The following is a 19,544-nucleotide window of genomic DNA, read 5'->3' as shown; positions in this document are numbered from 1 at the left end:
TTCCACTTTTAATCCCAGAAGTCTAACCAAGATTTTTTTTTAAACATTTTTTTAAACCCTTTCCGACTGTATGGCTGAACACAGCAGTGACATCACCGACGGGCATCGGAACAATTCATTCTCTCTCATTCTGGGTTGAGTCCACTCCAGCAATCTGGTGATGAAGAGAGATTGAGTGACGTGATTGGGTTTGGGAATAACATTCAAAGGCACAGCGTGTGAAAATGCGCTGGTTTTAAGGTGGGACATGACGGTGGGTGAAGGAAGACGATCAAATTTAAGGATGCGTTTTCCAGTGATGGAATTTGTGGGGAGTTGCTTATTGAGTATTTATTATAGCTTCACAGACATTTATATGATAATTATTTATTTGGAGACAAACGGAGAACATATTTCTCTTCAGAAGACACAATCTGCAGCATTACAATTGAAACTAGTCACATTTATCCAGCCTAATGTGTGTGTGTGTGTGTGTGTTTGTTTTTAAGGCAGCTGATTCAATCACATGGGTTAATGTAAGTCAATATTTGCTGAGAAAGCTGTGCCTTTAAGAAGAAAAGACACGCCGCCATTTGCCTATTGTGGAACATTTTGCTTATAGAGGAATTTTCAGAAATAACTTCAATGTAACATTAATCAAAAACAAATGCTCCTACAGCTTGGAAAATTTTGATTCCTGCCAGGATTACAGTGTCAGAAGGAACACATAAATGCCACTATCCTAAAAAATTTGCCATGCCTTAGACACTGCAACCTCCAGCTGGTTTTCACAATGACAAAACATTTTAGATATGGGATCTATTTATTTCAACTGTATGATAAACATAGATATTCCTGTAAAAGTACAAAAATACAGAAACATACACTGTAGAGTATTACAGAGCTATTAATGATACACATGCAAATCCTCCTGGTCTAGAAAAACAAGTGCATTACCACAAACACCTTGAAAATTAACATTTAGAAATGTAACTAGTTAAAATGATGCACCAATACCTGAGGATACAGTTTTTGGTTTACAGTTAATTCAATCAAATGAGAACACTATACAAAGACAAGCCTAATTTTTTTGGCAGGTTCCCTATTTTTTCTAAGAAAAAGTGCTTATTTGACTTACAACGGGCAGTCTAATATGAATGTCGTAGCCTAGTTTAAAGGATATTAAATTGTCCTGTTGGTCTACAAAATATCCATAGGTGTGGATCCCTTTCCCATTAAACAATTTACCACAAAAAAAAGAAAGAAGGAAAAAACAGTTGTCAAAAAATAGCAGAGACAGCTGTCCCGTGGACGAGGGGCCAATCCTCTAGTGTGGAATATTCCAGACTGTCAGCAGCGCGAGACTGAGTGGCGCAACCCCCACCCAGCGTTTTCTCTTTCCCCAGCAAAGGCCTATAAATAACCTATGGTTGAAGTAGAACGCATAGTTTTCACCTTTGTCGGCATAAAACATGCCTTAACGTTTGCTCTCAAACGTCTGCCTCCATTGTAGTCGGGGAGAGGCTAAAAAGCAGTGTTACACAGCCGGGTGAACAAGAAAAACGGGCCTCTGTGTCATCCACCATGTTTGTTCGGTCCTTTCCTACGCACGAGCTAAAACGCCAACAAAAAGTCGGAGTCACGGGACGCCCTCTTCTCTATTTCCTCCTCATCGGTCGAGCGAAAAAATGATAGATTGTCCCTTACATTTTATCTGACATACGCGTACCTGAAACACTATGTTTCTGTCGACTGCATCGACAAATAGAGCATTCGCGGAAGCATGAATCCACCCCAGCGAAGTTTTAACCTAGATACAGAGCCGAATAACATAGCGTGTGCGGAGGAATCCCGATGACCTTATATGGCAATGTAGGGTGCAGCGAGGCGCTCGAGCTCGCTTGGCAACCGTCCAGAGCTCGCGGATTACTGTCGTTGCCAGGAAGAGCTAACTCGGCAACTGGCGACCTGTAGGGTACACACCTAATAAATGTTCCCTCGCGCTCGGTCCGATTGTTTTCTTAAACACGCTCGCGGTTAAAAGAACACCTTTCCGATTAAAGCCACCCTCGATGTGAAAGTATCGACGCCGAGTCGAGAAAGAAACGTCCCTCGAAACGCTCCACTCTTCCCCCAGAGAACGAGCCTCACCCAGTTATGGCGCAGCAACATTTTACAACACAGTGCCCTCCTTTGTCTGTAAAGAAGCCATTTTGAGACATCAGCACAGCAGACAAACCATGAGAGTAGCTCACCACTCAAAGCTTTTTTATGGATAAAGGAAAGAAGTGAAATATACGTTCTTAATATCCACTTTCGTTTATGACTGGGATTACATGTTTTGAATACAAATGTAAGTTTTACAATATTAAAAACATTTTTACAGTTATCCTACATTTCCAGTGCATAGCTCTAATGCTCTTATACACCTGATAATAATTATTGCTTATATATGTTGTGTACTAAAATTGCCCTATCTATACTTGCAAATTAGGTAAAACAAAGGGACATTACCTGAGGTCTGTGAGCAGAACAATTAGAAATGGTGAGGTAGAAGAGGTTATAGCCTATTTGATTGCATTCCTGTCTTCAGAGAGAGAGAGATAGAAGGGAGATTGCTCTGCATAAAGCCCACAGAGATGATGCTTGAGAAGATGCATATTCGCTGGCTGGGAGAGGCAATGCCTACCACTGATCAAAAACAAAAGTTTCAAAAGAGGTCTATCCTTCGTCCTAATGGATTCCTTCCTTTTCAGGAGGCGCATTTCCCACCCATTATTAAAACCAATATTAGAGGATCCGAAGATGGAGCTGAAAACATTCCTCCTGCCCCTGCATTTAGGCCTGTTAACGGCATTTCACCAAAATGCTGAGGTAAATATTTTAACCATAAGCTTTCCCACCGTTTATATATTTTTTTTTCTAGGTTTGACAATCTCGTCTTTGGGGCTTCATGACTGATCATCTTTAGAGATTTAAATGTGCCCTTGAAGCAAGGTCATGCCAGCATTCACACTTTGGACAAATGGGCAACACAAACCTTATTTGTGCTTGAAGTTGTGTCCACAGCTGTAGGTTGGCTACATAAGAATCCGTCAGGGTGTTAAGTTGCTGTTGTGAGAGGAAATTGTTTTAGGTCATTGACCAGAGCAGCTGGATTATCAATCAACAGCCAAAAATAAAATCTTACAAAAGAGCAGTTATTCATGACACGTCTCTCATTTCAGGACCATTGCTATGTAATCTGGAATGTCTAGGCTGTTTATTTATCCATAATTATATGAATAACTGACATTTAACAAAAAAAATTACAAAAGGTGCCTAATACCAATAACTGCATGCCTCAATTTTTACACCAATACTGATAATTATGAAAAGAATTGGACTTACTCATTGCTACTGCTATCCTACAAGGCCACAAGTGCAATGCCAACAATCAGCCATCACACACTTTCACTTCAACTGTGTATTTTTAATTCACCATCTCCAGAACCATAAGCTGTTTATTCAGAACATTTGGTTACTTTCACTTAAGAAATATCAAACACTATTATATGGGTGTGCCGTGACCTAGTTAGGACAAAGATGGATTCCAGGCAGAAGGAAAAAAGGCTCAAAATGTCACAGGGTGTTACATCCAGTACATTCTCTTCCTTCTTCTCAATCCTTTGAAAGGAGGAATCATAGTTTTATCATAGTCCGTGAGAGGTGAGGAAAGTGTAAGATCCCTTTTGGAACAAAGGAAACCCATATAGGCCACTGAGTCCTGTTTTTTTAGGAAAATGGCTGCCAAGAGCGCTCGGCCCCCTCTCTCTGCTCTGTGTTGAAGGGCTCCTGAGCCGTGCCTCTAATAGCGGACGGCTCCTCTGCTGCTGCGCTCTGATTGGCCCGCCGAGCTGCTGCTGTTAACCAGCCAATTGCCCGAGCACTGCAAAATACCAGGCAATGTCAAACAAAAAAGACACACACACAAAAAAACATTTTGTTCGTTATGCATTTGATAAATTACACCGTCGAGCAATACAACGCGACGGCGGTTTGCAGAGATTTTAAAAGGTTGTTTTAACGTTTTACGTTTTTTAACGTTGAAAAAAAAACCAACCATTTTTTTCCCCCAGCGGATTTCTGTTGTCTAAATTAGACTGCTTGTATGAGAATGTAACTTGTTTACCTGTTAAATCCAGCTCCCTATAAACCGATTTGTCAACTGAAATCACCAGCTTCTGTAAACAACTAGCTCTCCCAGCGGCGGAGTTACCCCCATTTGTTGGTTTCCATTTTCAAATATGGGCCGAAATGTTTGAATATGTAAACGACCTCAGGACCGTGCACAAAATACGGACGCCGTCGCATTTCTAACCTTTAGCAGCAGTTCGGAAGGTACTAAATCTATCTTGTGTTTGCCATCTAGGTAAATGCAATCAACAGATTCCTCACCAAAAGATATCGCTCATAGGTACAACGAGACAAAGTTGTTGCCACGGCGCTGCCGCCGCTACGTCGAAAAAAACACGTTCACGTTCTTGTAATCACACACGAAATGAAATAGGGCTATTTGAAGACATTTTGTCGAGAAATGTTGAGCTGAAATAGAAATAACTTCGTGTCGAAAGTGCGAGTGGTGTCGGAGGTGGGCAAGCCTAGCGGTGTATTGTGGGAGAGACAGAAGCTACAGACCAGAGACACACAATATGTGTTGGCTCTCGCCGAAAAGGAGGCAGTATTCTTCAAGCTAAAACCTATAATGTGAGCGACGAAAGGAAAGCGATTTTTTACGGCAATTAAAGAAAAAAAAACACTCGATCGGACGAACCATGTCCAAGCCGGGCGAGAGGAATAGATTGAACGAAGACCATGGCAGAAAGCAGAGTTCAAGTAAGCTTGTTCTTTTTTCCTCTTTCTCCAACCCTCCTAACGTCTGTGCTCCGTGGCTGGGATATACGCTACGATCCCGTGTTACCTTCCACAGGGGCTACCACCACCCCCCCAACCACCGAAGTCATGCATCTGTAACAATTCGGCGGATTCAAACTGTTTGGGGAGCGGACCGTGTTCGGCGCTGCCTCACGATAGCTCTCCCTGTCGCTGCCTGTCGTTTCAGGTTTGGCGAACGGCATGGACAGTCATCCCGTCTGCGGCTCGGCGGAGAAGCGGAGCCACCACTGGAGAAGTTACAAGTTGATCATCGACCCGGCGCTGAAGAAGGGATCCCACAAACTGTATCGCTACGATGGACACACTTTCAGCATGCCCGTAAGTGCGCCGCGGCTGCAGTAGCGAGCGGGCGAGCGAGCAGCCGACCTCCATTAGAGGCTCCAGTGTGGCCGTGCTGCCGCGGTGTGGTTCAGCATCTTGACCCGGTGTCCGGAGCTGCACGGTTTAATCAAACCGTCCAGCCATATTTTTTTCCCTCCCTCTCCTGTAAAACTGTTTTGCAACAAGTTCTCGCCATGTGGAGTTGCGGTTCGGCTGACTCTGCCCCCCCCCCCCTCCTCTCTTACAGAACCCCGGGATACCGCCGGTGGAGATGGTTCGAGACCCGAGGATCGGTCGTCTCTGGACTAAGTATAAAGAGACGGATCTGCCGGTGCCCAAGTTTAAGGTACCTAGTCGAACATAAAGATGTTGCACGTCGATGCTGTCAAAAGTTGTAGCCCCCCCCCCACCTTTGACAACTGGACTTAAGAACTGATAACCGGAGGGCTGTTAAAGCCCCGGACCTTCGCATTGGTGCTATATTTGCATGTTCACCGCATTGTTGTCTCTGTCGCAGCTGTCAGAAATAAGTCCACGTGGTGCAACACTCACCCGAACTCACTCTTCCTCCAGATCGACGAGTGCTACATCGGCCCCGTCCCCCCGAAGGAGGTGACGTTCGCGCGGCTCAACGACAACATCAGGGAAGGGTTCCTAACCGACATGTGCAAGAAATTCGGCGACATCGAGGAGGTGGAGATTTTGTATAATCCGAAGAACAAAAAGCACCTGGGAGTTGCCAAAGTTGTTTTCGAGAGCGTGAAGGCCGCCAAAGTGGCGGTGCAGTCGCTGCACGAGACGTCTGTTATGGGAAACATCATCCACGTGGAGCTGGACCCGAAAGGTAAACACGTTCTGGCTCCTCCGTGTTCGGCATGTTCGCATTTCTGCGTCTCTGCGCGATCCGGTCCGCTACTTTCCCCTTATTCAAATCAAAAACCAAGCGACGTGCACTTTGTTTTGATTCACCATAAAGGGCAGCACGACGGTCACGTGTGTCAATGTACAGGCGTTGCCCGGTAACGGGGTGTAATTGAATTACACTGAATGTATCACTCTCCCACGAGCACAGGAGGGTGCCCTTATCTCCCTCTGCGCATCATTTCAGTTCTCTTTAGGGCTTTTTAATATATATTTGGTGGTCTTATACCTCTTTTAAGACATGCATTGCAATGTTATTGTATTTATGTCCACCGCTGCATAATGTTTCATTTTGTTTTTTGCGACATATTTTCCAAATTGGCAGTGTTAAGTTGCATAAATAAAATCTAAGAATGTGTTCATTAGGCTGTGTTTTCAAAGTGACCAGGTAAATGTTCGTTATATGGTGGCTGATTTGTAAATGTTCCACTCTTTGCAGGTGAGAATCGCCAGAGGTACTATCAGCTCCTGATGAATGGCAGCTACACCCCGCGGACCCTACCTGTTGGTGGAGAGGAAGCCAGAGAAGTTTCCCCTCGCAGTCTGGCAGAAGCCTTACTGGTAAATGCTTCTTTGAACTGCATGCAGATTTTGTGGGTTTACATAAAATCGATAGTTGCCGTTGCTGCAATCTCTGCTGGCGTTGATTGTTTCAGCTAGAAAAATCCTTGAACGCCACAGCGTTGATTACTGAATCATAGCGTTACTATGCAGAAATAAACCAACTTGCCACTCTAAGCCAAGATCCTTATCACTAATCCATCGGTGCAGCAGGTGGTGGAGTAGAGCAGAGGAAGTGCTATCCAAATCATTGCCTGCAGATTGAAATCACTAAGCCATTGAAATGTGGTTGTTGGGCTCTCCCAGACGTTGCACCTTGATTTGTTAACCACTAATAGTTATTGGATAAAATAACTTGCGGCGTTTAAATTGGAGCCTTGTGGGGAATTTGTAATTTTCTCTATCAAGCCTCTTGAAAGGGAGAGCGGGAAGAGAAGTGTGGTGGCAAATAGATGTAAATTTAATTGATCTATGAATTCATCCGAATTTTTTTTTTTGTCTCTAAGGCCTGCGAGCCCATCCGCAGGTTATCGGAGTCAAACCTGACTGCCGTTGAAAGAGGACTGCCGCCCAGTAGCTCCACCACGCCGGTGTCTCTGGAAACTGGGTACTCCAGCCTGAGGCAGGAAACACCACAGTCCCAGGGAACCCCTCATACCCCACGTCAGGCAGGGACGCCCTTCTCCCAGGACTCCAATTACTCCAGTCGTCAGTCTACACCTGCATACCAGTCCAGCCGACCCGAGAGCTCCGGAGGTTACAAGTCACGGAGGCACGAGAGCAAGTTCCAGGACGCGTACAACCGCAGGCCGGAGAGGCCGCAGTACCGCAGCAACATGTACCGAAGTTCGACGTCAGAACAAGCCCCCTTTAAGCAACACCAGCTCACCCCACCTGAACCCCCACCGTCCACCCCCTCTTTCACATACACAGCACCTCCCCCAGCTACGCCCAATTTCAAGTCCACGTTCTCACCCTATCAGGCTCCTCTGCCCCCTGCATTCCCCCCGTCAGAACCAGTTTTCCATCACCCTGCCCAAAGGGAGGACGATTATCCCCGACCACCACAGCCGCCCCAAGCAGCTGCCCCCGACTACTTGCCCACCAAGGAGAGACCAGAAACCCCTCCGACCCCAGAACCACCCCCGCCAGAGCCTGCGCCCCATCCCAACACCCCACCTCCACAGACACCAGAGCACTGCCCCTCACCTGGCTCGCCCACACACGATCCGGAGCGCAACAGCCTGGATTCCCGCATCGAGATGCTCCTCAAGGAGAAAAGGCCCAAATTTGCACCATTCCTGGAGGAGCGAGACTCGGACACAGAGGTACGGATGGAGGGAAGTCCCATTTCCTCCTCGTCCTCTCAGCTGTCCCCCATTCCGCCCTTTACGGGCGGCTCACAAGGTGGCCTGCAAAATTCCCGTCCCTCAAGTACGGGCTTGGAGGATATCAGCCCGACCCCACTGCCCGACTCGGAAGACGAGGAGCCGATTCTTGGGACTTCCTCACTGCTCAAGAAGATCAGCTCACCTGTGCAGGACAAGGTGGGCAACAGTGACAGAGGCACCACTCCTACGGATAAAACGGACCCGGTAAGAACAATATATCTTTTTTTATTAAATGAAACATAAAATGTCCTGAAGTTACGACGTGTTTTGTAGTTGACAACATTAAAGTGGGAGGAAACGTAGCTTCATTTTTCGAATTCTGCAAAGCTGAGCTCATGTTTATAGTGATTACGCGGCTGCCGCATGTGCGACCGCGTGTGTTTAAACAACAGCTGTGGCATGTAGGGTGCAGGAAGTGCAGCTTGATCGTAGTAGAGTTTCCTCCGTTACTATAGTTTAACAACACTTTGAATGTGGAAGTTCCAGTGAAGGGATTTCAATCGTTGAGTTTTAAAAATGGGTTTTTACCTGTGATTTGCCTCGGTTGTGTGGATCTTTTTACATGCATATCAGGGGAGGAAAAAGTTGCAGCCTACAAATTCCACTCCGTTCTGTGTTGGCGAACTCTCTTCTTGAGCACCTTCTGCATCATTTTGTTGTACGTTTGTTGGACCCTGCTCTTAAAGAGAAACAGGAGTCATTCCTTCACAGGGGGGAGTGAGCACTCTTGTTTCCTCTTTCCAACCCTCACCACGCACTCATGCAGAGGAAAGCGCGGTCTGGCCGTTGGCCCCATTCAGCACTACACTTCCTGGTTTTGCTGAGGCTGACAGTCAGGATTGGCAAGAACTGCAAACGGGTCATTTAGACGCCGTTCCCCTGCTGTACACACTCGGTTTCATTTCTGCAGCCTTCACAGAAATTCGTTTATGCTGATAAACGGCATCCGTCGCTAACATGTGAACATGGTGTTGGTGGCTTGAGCAAACAGTTGTTTTGAAAGGTGATGTCCAGTGACACAGGTCACCGTGCTGCTGCCAATACCAAACTTTGACCTCAGTCCTTCATGTTTTATGCTGTAATAGTGTTTGAAACTAATATTCAATTAACCATTTTACATATGTTTAACAGACTCAAACAATTACATTTTTTGCCGTTGATTTATTTGCTCTGAATAAATAGGTTTGGTTCTATTATTGTCAGGAAAACATTTAACCCTGAACTCAGATGGAGTTTGTTTGCAAGGACGTGCCGTCTGCAGCTCTGTAGCACCACCAGCCTGTTGTGTTGTGAACATTCAAACCTGTTATTAAGAAAACACACGTGTTCACTCATTAAATCTTGTCTCGCAAATAAGCTTCTTCTTTCTTGATATCAGCTTTGATATAGAGCTGCAGTGGGAAATGTTGATTTCTGAGCTCTTCAGCCCTCTCTCTTTTGAGGTGAAGAGGGCAGAGGAGTGCTCCGGTGTGAGCTGTGGGAAGTAAACAGTCTTGACAGCCTCTTACTCTTTCCACGCAGGGTCCACAGTCGTCAGGAGAAGACATGGAAATCTCCGATGATGAAATGCCAGGTACTCCCGTCGCCGATGGAGACTGTGCCAAGGGGATTGTTGTAAATTCTGCAGTGTCCCCAATGCAGACTTTGTCCCTCCCCCCTCCTGGCTTCCCATCTCTCTCCCATCAGCCCGGCTTCCCGATCCCACACCACCATCTGACCCCTCACACCGCCGTCCCGGGTCACCCTGCTCACCTGGCCAGCCACCCTGGGGTGTCCCATCACATGCTGGCACACATGGACCCTTACGTTCACAGCATGATGCCTCTCATGCAGATGGAGCTGATGAACTGCTTGCGGTGGGAGCAGTGGAGCACCGTCCCCATGTCCTTTCAGATGCAGCAGCAGATGCTGAGTCGCATGGCACAGACTCGAGGGCCATATCCGTACCCGCATTTTATGGACGGCGGTGCTTCGGGGCCTTTCGGGGCACCTTACGCGCCTCTGTCTATGGGTGCTGCACCAGGAAGCAATGCAGGAATGCCTGGACAACAGTGGCAGCATCCGAGTATACCAACATTCAACCCTAACGTCCCCCCTCCTGGGTATGATACTAAAAAGGAGGACCCCCACAAGGCAACAGTTGACGGCGTGCTGCTGGTCATTGTCAAAGAGCTAAAGGCCATCATGAAGAGGGACCTCAACCGAAAAATGGTGGAGGTGGTGGCTTTTAGAGCCTTTGATGATTGGTGGGATAAGAAGGAACGCTCGGCAAAGGTAAGCCTTTCATTTTATCCCCGATGACACAAAGATGCGATTTGTTGCAGTCGTAAAGAACACGAACACAGAAATCAGTAAACTATCACATACAAAAAACCAATAATTCAGCTCATGAGTTGTTTATTGATGCATCTTTTAATGGCATCAGCCGCGTGACTGAATGAGCCGGAATAACAACTGATTAATCGCATATGTGTATCGACCCAGTATGTCACTAAAGTCATTAATCTGCTGCAAATTTGGTCCAAACATTTAACTGAATTCTTTGAAGTCCAGGAATTTGCAGTGCAGCTCCTAATCCGATGTTTATTTCTATTTCCTAACTGTGTTTGTAGGTCTGATGCTGTTTTTTGTGTGCGACTAGAGCAGTTGTGATTAATGAAGGCCAGATCTGCCTAGCATTGAAATGTATCTCCTCTGCAGGCATCTTTGACACCAGTCAAAGGTACTGAGGGTAAAGAAGAAGAAAGACCCAAACCCAAAGAGACGATGGGCTCAAGTCTGTTGGAAAACTGGAACAAGGGCGAAGGCCTGGGATACGAGGGAATGGGCCTGGGAATCGGTTTACGGGGAGCCATCCGCTTGCCCTCCTTCAAGGTAGTGTTGGACTTTAAAAAGAAGCCTTTTTTTCCCTGCTGGGCAGTTTAAATGACTGAATGTTGTGTTCAGGTGAAGAGGAAGGGCCCACCTGAAGCTGCGTCCGCAGGTGACAACAAACGGGCTCGACCATCAACACCGGTGGACGACGAGCTGGAGGATGAAGGTAAATTTCAGCTAACGTTGACGTGCGCGTCCGCTTCGTCCCGTGGTCGTTTATCTTGAGGTCCTTTCGCTTTCAGACCGCGATCGAGACGCAGCCGAGCTCCCCTCAGACGGCTCCAAAATGGACGGCGACAGCGCGTCGTCAAAGCGGCGGCATTCGCGACCGCTAGAACTGGACAGCGAAGGAGAGGAGAACGACACCTCGGGGAAAGAAGAGGAGTTGTTGTCTGACAGGGAGGAGGAACCAGAAGAAACAGAGGCCCCCGATAGGCTGCGTTCTGGAAAAGTACATACCGCCATTGTTTTGTTTCTTCAGAGTCTGAACAGTTTAAATAGATATTTATACATCTGACCTTCTCTTTAGGAAAGTGGAGAAGAGGAGGGTGATGATGAAGCAGAGGGAGACTCGTCCAGTGAGAGCAGCTCCTCCGATTCATCTGATGATGGTACGTCAGGCAGTGTCCCTGGTTGTTTTTCTGCCCTTTTCCTGTACTTATATTTTTCCTTTGCCTTATTTCTCCCGCAGAAGCGGAAAGTTCATCTTACTCCAAGGCGAGCTCGGACTCCTCTTCGGCAAGTTCGGACTCCTCGGAGTACGAGATGAGCTCGGAGGAGGAGGAGGAGGAAGTAGACGCTAAGGTTTTGGCAACACAGGACAAGGAGTCCAGAAGCAAAAAGCTCCAGAGCTCCTCGTCCTCGTCCTCGTCGTCTTCGTCGTCCTCAACGTCGTCTTCTTCATCGTCATCTTCATCCTCTGATGAAGAGGACAGGGAAATTAAGATCGAGGCTCCATCCTCTCCTGTTGCACCAGTTCTAAAAGAGGAGGACCAAAGGAGTAAGGAGGAACTGAGCAGCAAGATCAAGGGAAGACCTCCCAGTCCTGAGGAGGAGCTCACCCAGGAACGGAGGCCACCTTCACCCAAACCGAGTCCAGGTAGGAGCACCTTTGAAGTCTGGGTTAACCGGCTCTTCCCAGCCTTATTTTGTGCTTTCTTTTTATTTTCCTATGTGTTTTAAGCATCCTTTCCATTAAAAATGTCTTTCAGCCAAAGAGCCACATGTTAGCGTGGAGGGTAATATTCCTGTAGTCAAGTCTGAGCCTCCAGAGCACGAAGCGAACCTTCGGCCACCCACTCCAACAGGCACCCTGCCCAACAGCACCCTGGAGAAGAAAGCCAAAGGTAAAACAGAGCCCGACGAAGCACACTTTGCCCCCGGTCGATTAGCCTCATCCCAGCTGGATTCCAAATCTGGAATGCACCTCCCTCTTCCTCCTCACCCAGAAATAGAAGGCCGCTCCCTTCTTCATCCTCCCCCTGGCCCCCTGGCCGACCTTCCCCAACGTACCCGGCTCCCAACAGATGAGGATATCCCTCGCACTCCCGGCAGGGACTTGATGGAGCGCACCCGGAGTCTGGGTAAGTCCCAGAGCACGGACACGATGCCCATCACTCCTGGCGGTGACGCCCCACTGACGGGCAGCAGCAGCTTGTTGCTTAGCTCCCCTCACATCCCCAGTAGCCCCTTTTCCTACCCTGCACAGTCCCCTGTCCTTTCTGCTGGAGTACCACGCACTCCAGGACGAGACTTAACCTTCACCCCTGTCTTCCCTGACCCCGCAGCACTAACCATCAATAGGAAAATCTCCTCTGAAAGTCTTGATGACAGACCGGTGTTTAAAGAGCCCACTCTCAGTGCTCTACCTAACCAGACTCTATCAGCTGGAACAGAGCTTTCAGCAAGGGTTCCCGAGGATCTGCCTTCTGGTCTTAACGTAGATGTCCCTGTGCCATCAGATACTGGCTCATTAAAGAAGAAAACTGGACGACCCAAAGGCAAAAAGGCCCCGGCTCTCTCTACATCTGACGACTCTTTGGAACTCTTGTCAGAGCCCACTCTGCTTCGTGATGCACGTCTCGCTGATTTGCCCACGCAGAGGATATCTGCCCCGTCTCTGGATCGTTCAAACCTGGACTTCCGGGACAGAGAGGTGGAGCCTCAGACAGTCTTGCCCGACGAGGACGGCTTCTTGTCCTATGAAGATGAGGCACCTGTGCTCATTAAGCCAACTCGGAGGCAACGGCGCGGCTGGGAGGCGCTGCTGCTGGACAGCCTCTCTTCCGTCACGTCGCCGCAACGGTCATACTTCAAGCCACGGTCGGAGTTCGAGGAGATGACCATTTTGTACGACATCTGGAATGAAGGCATAGATGAGGAGGACGTGCGGCTCTTGCAGATCACTTATGAAAAGATGTTGCAGCAGGATAACGGCAACGACTGGCTCAATGACACTCTCTGGGTCAACCATCCTTATATCCTTTACTACTTAACATCTATGGCTTTAATACAGTGCTATAAGTACATTCTAATAATGTACTCCACAAGCCACAGGTTGTTGTTAAAACCTGGTTATTTTGCTTTTGAATTGGGTTTTTGTTGCGTTCCAAGGGGAAGCGCCATCTGGTGGTAAGTGTGAGTAATTACACGTTTAAGCATAGACCAGCTGTGATTCGAGGCATTTCCAGTTTCTTCCCTGACTCCGTTGCACCCACCAACATCCCTGGGGTGAAGAGAAAAAGAAGAGATGACGGCATGCGAGACCACATGACGGGATGTGCGAGAAGTGAGGGATATTACAAGATCGACAAGAAGGACAAGATCAAGTACCTACAGAGCACGAGGCTACAGTCTGAAGAGCCACCGATCGACACACAGGTGAGCTGCAGAGAACAACAGTTTTTTTTACTGAATACTATATGTTAGCTTGCCTTTGGGAACCATATCCATTTTCCCTCAACAGGGTATGAGCATCCCTGCACAGGTCCATGCCTCCACCAGAGCTGGCTCCGAGCGTCGGTCGGAGCAGCGACGTTTGCTCTCCTCCTTCGCGTGCGACAGCGACCTGCTGAAGTTCAATCAGCTGAAGGTAAAGTGCAAACGCAGGACTCGTTTTGTTTGCCGGAAACTTTCTCCTCGCCTAACGGCTCCTTTGAATTCCCTCTGTCCAGTTCCGTAAGAAAAAGATCAGATTCTGCAAGTCGCACATCCACGACTGGGGTCTATTCGCTTTGGAGCCAATCGCTGCTGATGAAATGGTGATTGAATACGTGGGGCAGAACATCCGACAGGTAAGGGGCAACTAAAATGGATCCTTCCTCTGCTTTTTAAATTTCCTATCCTCCTTTGTGCTTTGGTTAATTATAAACAGAGCGCACTGTATTTACTCCTGTGTGACTCTAGTAATGAATAGCTTTATGGCAACACTTGTAAAATATGAGTGTATTTCTCTTGTGCCTCTTTTTTTGTGTAATTGATGACATACATGCACCACTATTAACTGGAGCCCACCACTGAAGACTGGTCATTAAATGCAGGTCAATACTTTTGCGTCTCATCATAAGAAACCTTAATAAACAGCTACTTGCTGCCCCCAAGCGGCCAAAGCGTGGAACTGCAAATCGCGCCACATAAGGGGCAACGGCAGCTTATTTATCCTTTGGTTTGGGATAAAACGTGAAAGGTTAGAGGGCAGCCATGCTCTAAGGTGTAACAATCGTCCATCCTCAGGTCATCGCAGACATGCGGGAGAAACGTTACGAGGAAGAGGGCATCGGCAGCAGCTACATGTTCCGCGTTGACCACGACACCATCATCGACGCCACGAAGTGTGGCAACTTCGCCCGTTTCATCAACCACAGCTGCAACGTGAGACCAGATTTTGAACACGCCTTGTTGCCAAGTGCTCCAGCACCGCGCAAAACGTGACCATTTATCTGTTTTCGGGGTTGTTTTTTTTATCTTTCCAGCCCAACTGTTATGCGAAAGTCATCACGGTGGAGTCGCAGAAGAAGATCGTGATCTACTCCAGGCAGCCCATCAACGTTAACGAGGAGATCACGTACGACTACAAGTTCCCCATAGAGGACGTTAAGATCCCCTGTTTGTGTGGGGCCGAGAACTGCAGGGGAACGCTGAATTAACGTCCGTCTGAGGTCAGTCCTCCGCAGCCCGAGGCCTCGTTCAAGTTTCCGGAGACGTGCACACGGCCGAGGAGGAGCCGAAGGAGGAGGCTCGTACAGGACGACGCGTACGGCACAAATTAAACTCTAGATTGTTTACGATTTATGGTGCTCTTCAAATTAATTTTTTATACCTGTCGGTGAAGCAGAATTTACTGAACTGTTCTTGCTGGTGCAGAATTTCGTCCCCTCCTCAGACAGTATTCCCAGTATGGTTAGTTCCACAGCCTGCCCTGGTTTTGGGTTTTACACCTTTCCACCCCCCCACCCACCCCATTTTGTCTCATAAGCTCTACATCCACCACACGTGGTACACGAAAAACACAGACTCACATGTTCAGCTGCTTACTAAAACTGTTGAGACGCACAAGCTCACCAGGAAAAGACACCTCTCACCCAGGCAGACGGACTGAAGCCCTGCATCCTAGCTCCTACCTCCTCTGCACCAGTGTAAAACATTTTAAATGAAAATCAAACCGAAATAATATTCCTGCCACAAATCCTGGAATACGTGGATAACTCACCTGCCCTCACCAGCTGATAATGGATCTTGCTGCTTCCTATTAGTTTATGCAAAAAAGGCAAATTTTGTATTGACGAAATTCCAGTGTTTTGTAGTTTGTTTTTTTTCTTTGAAGACACTATGTTTGTGTGTGATTGTCTTTTTTTTTTATGAATCGTATATTGCGAGCAGACTGCCCCCTGTCGGCCGGACTGCAGAATGCAGGACACTGGTGCACAGCCAACAGAAATGACGAGTTTTGAAGCGTCGGAAGAAAATCTTTCTTGTGTTAAGTGCCATATGAATGTGTAATTTTAATGATCTCAGCGGGCAGGAACATGCGTAGCGGTGCAAACATGCTGCTTGATTTCGTTTTCCTTAATTTTTTTGGGGGGCGGCTCGGCCTCTCGTGCGTTCCCAGAGCGGCCGTCTCGTGTTTGCGTGGGGTCCCTCCTTCAGCTGCAGCGATTACTCTTCCACCGGCGTTTCCACGGCCCCGGACGGAGAACCGAGGTCGTTCTTTTCGTTCTGGGGTCGTTTAGAAAATGCACTCGAGTCCTGCGCGTCCGCTTCATGCCCTCGACTCACCGCGTCCCCGCCAAGACCAAGTGTTTCACTGCGATTCTTTGTTGGTTTTTTTCCACCAGTGATGTTTATATTGTGTATGATTGCTTGTACAGAAGATCTAAAGCCTTTTTTTTTAAAAAACAAAAAATCTATATCTCCACAGGGGGAACACTTTTAAAAGGCATCTCTTTTTTTAACAAAAGACTGAGTATTTAAAATATTTTCAGAGATCTGTCAAAGGAATCTGAGGGTTTAAAGGTTGTTTATTTAAAGACAAAGGTCCACTGTACAGGGAACGTCTCCACCTCCCCTTTCTGAAAGATTGTTTCTTGTAGAAACGTCTTCATTTTCTGCCCGTTTTGCTTTATAATCCCAGAATATGTAAATACTATAACTGTGAATAATTATATAAATATATATTTTTTGCTCCCTGAGATTTGCTACGTGACCACAGCTCAGTTATGTGTAAATTATGGGATGAGCTGGTAGCAGGAAAATTCAGCTTGTGTCAAGCTTTGTTTTTGTTTTGTTGGGTTTTTTTTTTTAATTATTATTTTTGGTTGTAAATTCTATGAAATGTTGGTTGCAGTGTGAATAAAGAGAAGAGAAAAAAAGGTGCAGGATGAGTTTGGGAAGAGGAATGAAGCATTAGCCTTGTGTCTATTTATTATACAACAAATGTATTAAAAGGATAAATGGAAATAAAGTGGTTTTGGATAAAATCCAGAACAGGTGTTTTGTAATGAAATAGGAAATAACACTAATGAGACTTACAGTGGGTTTATTAGGTGACTTAATGCATATCAGTCCTTTTTACTTAATAAGGTAATTAACTCTACTTAGAGGTCCAGGGTGTCATTTTGGTTTAGTTTTCTCCTGCTCATCTGGATCATCTGCCCATCTCTCCCCCTGGGGGGGCCGATGGGCTGTGTCATCTTCTCCCCAGCTGGGTGAGATGTGATCTCTCCACCCAGTCCTGGGCTGGCCATGAGGCCTCCTCTGGGTGGGACATGTCTGTCATTTTCATGATGTCTAAAGTCAAAACTTGCTGATTTTCAATCTGGTCTGCCCTCAAGTTGGTTTGGTTTTGGTTGGGGGGGGGGGCTCTGGGTTGTTTGTGGGTGCCTGGACCATGCTGGAGCCTTGCTGGGGCTTGATCCAGCAACCTTCTGTTCCTCAGCTCAGTGCCTATCAACCCCTTCCAACACATCTTTAATGATTTATCGTTTTAGGTGAAATACCACCACACGCCGCTAGAGGCCGCCACATCGTCCACGCTGGACTATTAAAAAGCTTTAAACTCATTCTGCAGCTGACAGTTTCATAACCACGAATCGACTTTGATGCTTTTATCACATTTTCAATCGCACTTAAAAAAAAAAAAAATCAGAGTTAATCCCGCAGGATTGTTTTACAGTACATCTCTAAAGGTGAACGTTTTAAAAGCGGAATTAGAAACAAATGATGCTTCCTGTTAAAACCTGGAGACGAACCCTCCGAGCACAACCACGTGAAGCAGCTGCCTTGCTCCTGCCGACCTGAGCGGGTGAGAGGACGACGCCGGGAGCCGTCTGGCATCCTTGGACATGGACACGACGCGGCTGAAGGTGGGGTGGACGTGTCGGAAGTTGTTCTGCAGAGGCGTGACCTGCTCGGCGTCCTCCTCCGTGGAGAAGATCTGCGAGGTGAACTGGGCCAGCTGAGGGAAGCGACACTCCATCAGGGAACGTCGAGGATTCCTGCCGCTCGGATGCGACGCAACAGACCCACCTGAGACCAGGAGATGTAGACGGGGACCTCATACAGGGTCCAAACGACTGCCTGGGAGCACGGAGGAGTGGTGAGGCTGCCATAGTAACGGTAATACTGGCTCATGTTGTGCCTCGGCAGAAGGTCCAGCAGGGCGAACGGCTTGATTTTTGTAGTTTGGCCTTGGGAATCAGAGTGAAAATGCACATTTAAGCTGCGCCTAACAAACGGACGCCGAGTCAAGGTCAAACCTTTGTAAGCCACGGAGGACAGCTTCCGGGATATGTGTCCAAAGTGGACATTGTCTGCGTAAACGACCTGCAGGGAAGATGGACGTCAGCAAAAATCCGATTTTTAAAGCAACATTTAACGTGGGTTGTCGTCCACTGACGTCTATAAAGACTCCGAGCACGGCCAGTCCCGTGGGGTCGCCCAGAGCAGCGGTCACATTGGGGTAGACGCCTTTCATGTTGACGATGTGCATCTGGAAACATCAGGAAGAGGCAGGAAGTGAGGGCGCTGGCCCGGGACCGCCCGCCGCCCACGGCCACCCTACCTCCATCGGGTATCTGCGCCGGTCCACCGTGTGCTCCGAGCCGTTGGTGGCCGGGCCGCCCCAGTGGAAGTGCAGCTGGATGGTGTGGTAAACATCTGGAAGGCCGCCGCCGCTCACCGACATGCCGCTCCCGACCTGCAGGATGACTGGGACACAAAAAGACCCGTTTCTTACCCAGAATCCACAGGTGTTCAGGGGCCCGGATCTGCGTTTACCGGAATGTCCGTCGTTCTGGAGGGTCCAGTGTCCTGCCTGGATGTCCTCGAAGCCCTCGAGGTGCAGGGAGTCCAGAGACCTGTTCCTGCTCACCTGCCCGCCCAGGTTGATGGGCGAGTGACGCACCTCCAGTAACGGGTGACAGGCGGGGACCAGGTCCCCCCACGCGTACGGGTCTGAGGACGTGGATGGAACAAGCATTCCGAATGACTCAAACCGGTTCTGAAATCCCAAGCGGTCGCCTTCCCGTGGGAAATCGGCATCTACTCACCACAGTGCGGCTCGTTGTAACAGTAGTCACCTGGAAGAGAGGCAGACCGTTACCGGAACCGTCCGCGGTTCTATCGGGACGCGTTTGAAAAATCCACGATCGTCGCACTGACCCGAAATCACGCCCGGAACCACGAGGGCGGTGAGGAGAGCTGCGGCCCGGATCATGGCTGGAGACGACAGCGGCACCGGGGAGCGCAACGTCCCGCTTTAAAGGGGAACCGAGGTCCAGTTTCTCCCGGTCTGACCAGTGATCCGGGTCATTACCAGTCTGGTGGTCTTTTCTCATCAACGAGCTCATTGATGCCAGGCAGCTTCATCACCCCCCCCCCCCCCCCCCCCCCCCCCCCCCCCCTCCTCCCGGAGCTGATACTCCCAGTAACCAAACCCATTCACGAGGCGGGAGAACGTGCAGAATTAGGGAGGTTTAAAGTGATCGATGACAAAACCGATCAGTGCCGCAAAAGTTTTCCTAATCAAATAAAGAGTGACGGGCGGAAGAGCGGGCGGCTCCGCTG

At 48.1% G+C, this 19,544-nt stretch overlaps 2 protein-coding genes and 1 long non-coding RNA gene across 10 annotated transcripts; 1 reads left to right on the top strand and 2 right to left on the bottom strand.

The window, feature by feature from the left end:
* Positions 1–783: 783 nt before the first annotated feature.
* Positions 784–4,377, bottom strand: LOC130517047 (uncharacterized). Of its 2 annotated transcripts, none has more exons than XR_008947628.1 (3): positions 4,151–4,377; positions 2,494–3,907; positions 784–2,176 (listed from the first exon to the last, which is right to left on the bottom strand). It is a non-coding gene; the product is annotated as an uncharacterized LOC130517047 (long non-coding RNA). The 2 variants fall into 2 exon arrangements; XR_008947629.1 differs by having other exon boundaries at positions 784–3,090; positions 3,370–3,907.
* On the top strand, positions 2,736–16,964 carry setd1ba (SET domain containing 1B, histone lysine methyltransferase a). Of its 6 annotated transcripts, XM_057018600.1 has the most exons (20): positions 4,410–4,854; positions 5,081–5,232; positions 5,483–5,581; positions 5,809–6,079; positions 6,596–6,717; positions 7,224–8,312; positions 9,630–10,382; positions 10,809–10,982; positions 11,055–11,148; positions 11,225–11,433; positions 11,512–11,593; positions 11,674–12,081; positions 12,194–12,328; positions 12,431–12,565; positions 12,944–13,459; positions 13,696–13,862; positions 13,948–14,073; positions 14,156–14,275; positions 14,715–14,852; positions 14,954–16,964. In XM_057018600.1, the coding sequence occupies exons 1-20, from the start codon at positions 4,794–4,796 to the stop codon at positions 15,125–15,127; spliced, it is 5,025 nt and encodes a 1,674-aa protein (XP_056874580.1). In that variant the 5' UTR covers positions 4,410–4,793; the 3' UTR covers positions 15,128–16,964. The 6 variants fall into 6 exon arrangements, with proteins under 6 accessions (XP_056874577.1, XP_056874580.1, XP_056874581.1 ...); XM_057018601.1 differs by lacking the exon at positions 12,431–12,565; XM_057018598.1 differs by having other exon boundaries at positions 12,431–13,459.
* Positions 16,965–17,428: 464 nt separating this feature from the next.
* On the bottom strand, positions 17,429–19,357 carry car15 (carbonic anhydrase 15). 2 transcript variants are annotated; one of them, XM_057018622.1, is made up of 8 exons: positions 19,140–19,355; positions 19,028–19,057; positions 18,756–18,932; positions 18,541–18,686; positions 18,376–18,468; positions 18,236–18,302; positions 18,006–18,166; positions 17,429–17,934 (listed from the first exon to the last, which is right to left on the bottom strand). In XM_057018622.1, exons 1-8 carry the CDS (start codon positions 19,192–19,194, stop codon positions 17,710–17,712), a joined length of 954 nt encoding a protein of 317 aa, XP_056874602.1. In that variant the 5' UTR covers positions 19,195–19,355; the 3' UTR covers positions 17,429–17,709. The 2 variants fall into 2 exon arrangements, with proteins under 2 accessions (XP_056874602.1, XP_056874599.1); XM_057018619.1 differs by having other exon boundaries at positions 18,006–18,302; positions 19,140–19,357.
* Positions 19,358–19,544: the final 187 nt, after the last annotated feature.

This window comes from Takifugu flavidus, chromosome 20, assembly GCF_003711565.1.
Source record: "Takifugu flavidus isolate HTHZ2018 chromosome 20, ASM371156v2, whole genome shotgun sequence".
NCBI classification, from domain to species: Eukaryota; Metazoa; Chordata; class Actinopteri; order Tetraodontiformes; family Tetraodontidae; genus Takifugu; species Takifugu flavidus.
This window is presented reverse-complemented; position numbering and strand designations above follow the sequence as displayed.

Bases quoted from the DNA above. Each gene is read 5' to 3' on its own strand.
- setd1ba (XM_057018596.1), top strand. From the start codon at position 4,794: ATGTCCAAGCCGGGCGAGAGGAATAGATTGAACGAAGACCATGGCAGA. The intron at 10,383-10,808 runs GTAAGCCTTTCA...TCTCCTCTGCAG, and splicing joins AGAAGGAACGCTCGGCAAAG to GCATCTTTGACACCAGTCAA. The intron at 11,434-11,511 runs GTACATACCGCC...CCTTCTCTTTAG, and splicing joins ATAGGCTGCGTTCTGGAAAA to GAAAGTGGAGAAGAGGAGGG.
- car15 (XM_057018619.1), bottom strand. From the start codon at position 19,194: ATGATCCGGGCCGCAGCTCTCCTCACCGCCCTCGTGGTTCCGGGCGTG. The intron at 19,058-19,139 runs GTCAGTGCGACG...CCTCTCTTCCAG, and splicing joins GGTTCCGGGCGTGATTTCGG to GTGACTACTGTTACAACGAG. The intron at 18,469-18,540 runs GTAGGGTGGCCG...TGATGTTTCCAG, and splicing joins GGCGCAGATACCCGATGGAG to ATGCACATCGTCAACATGAA.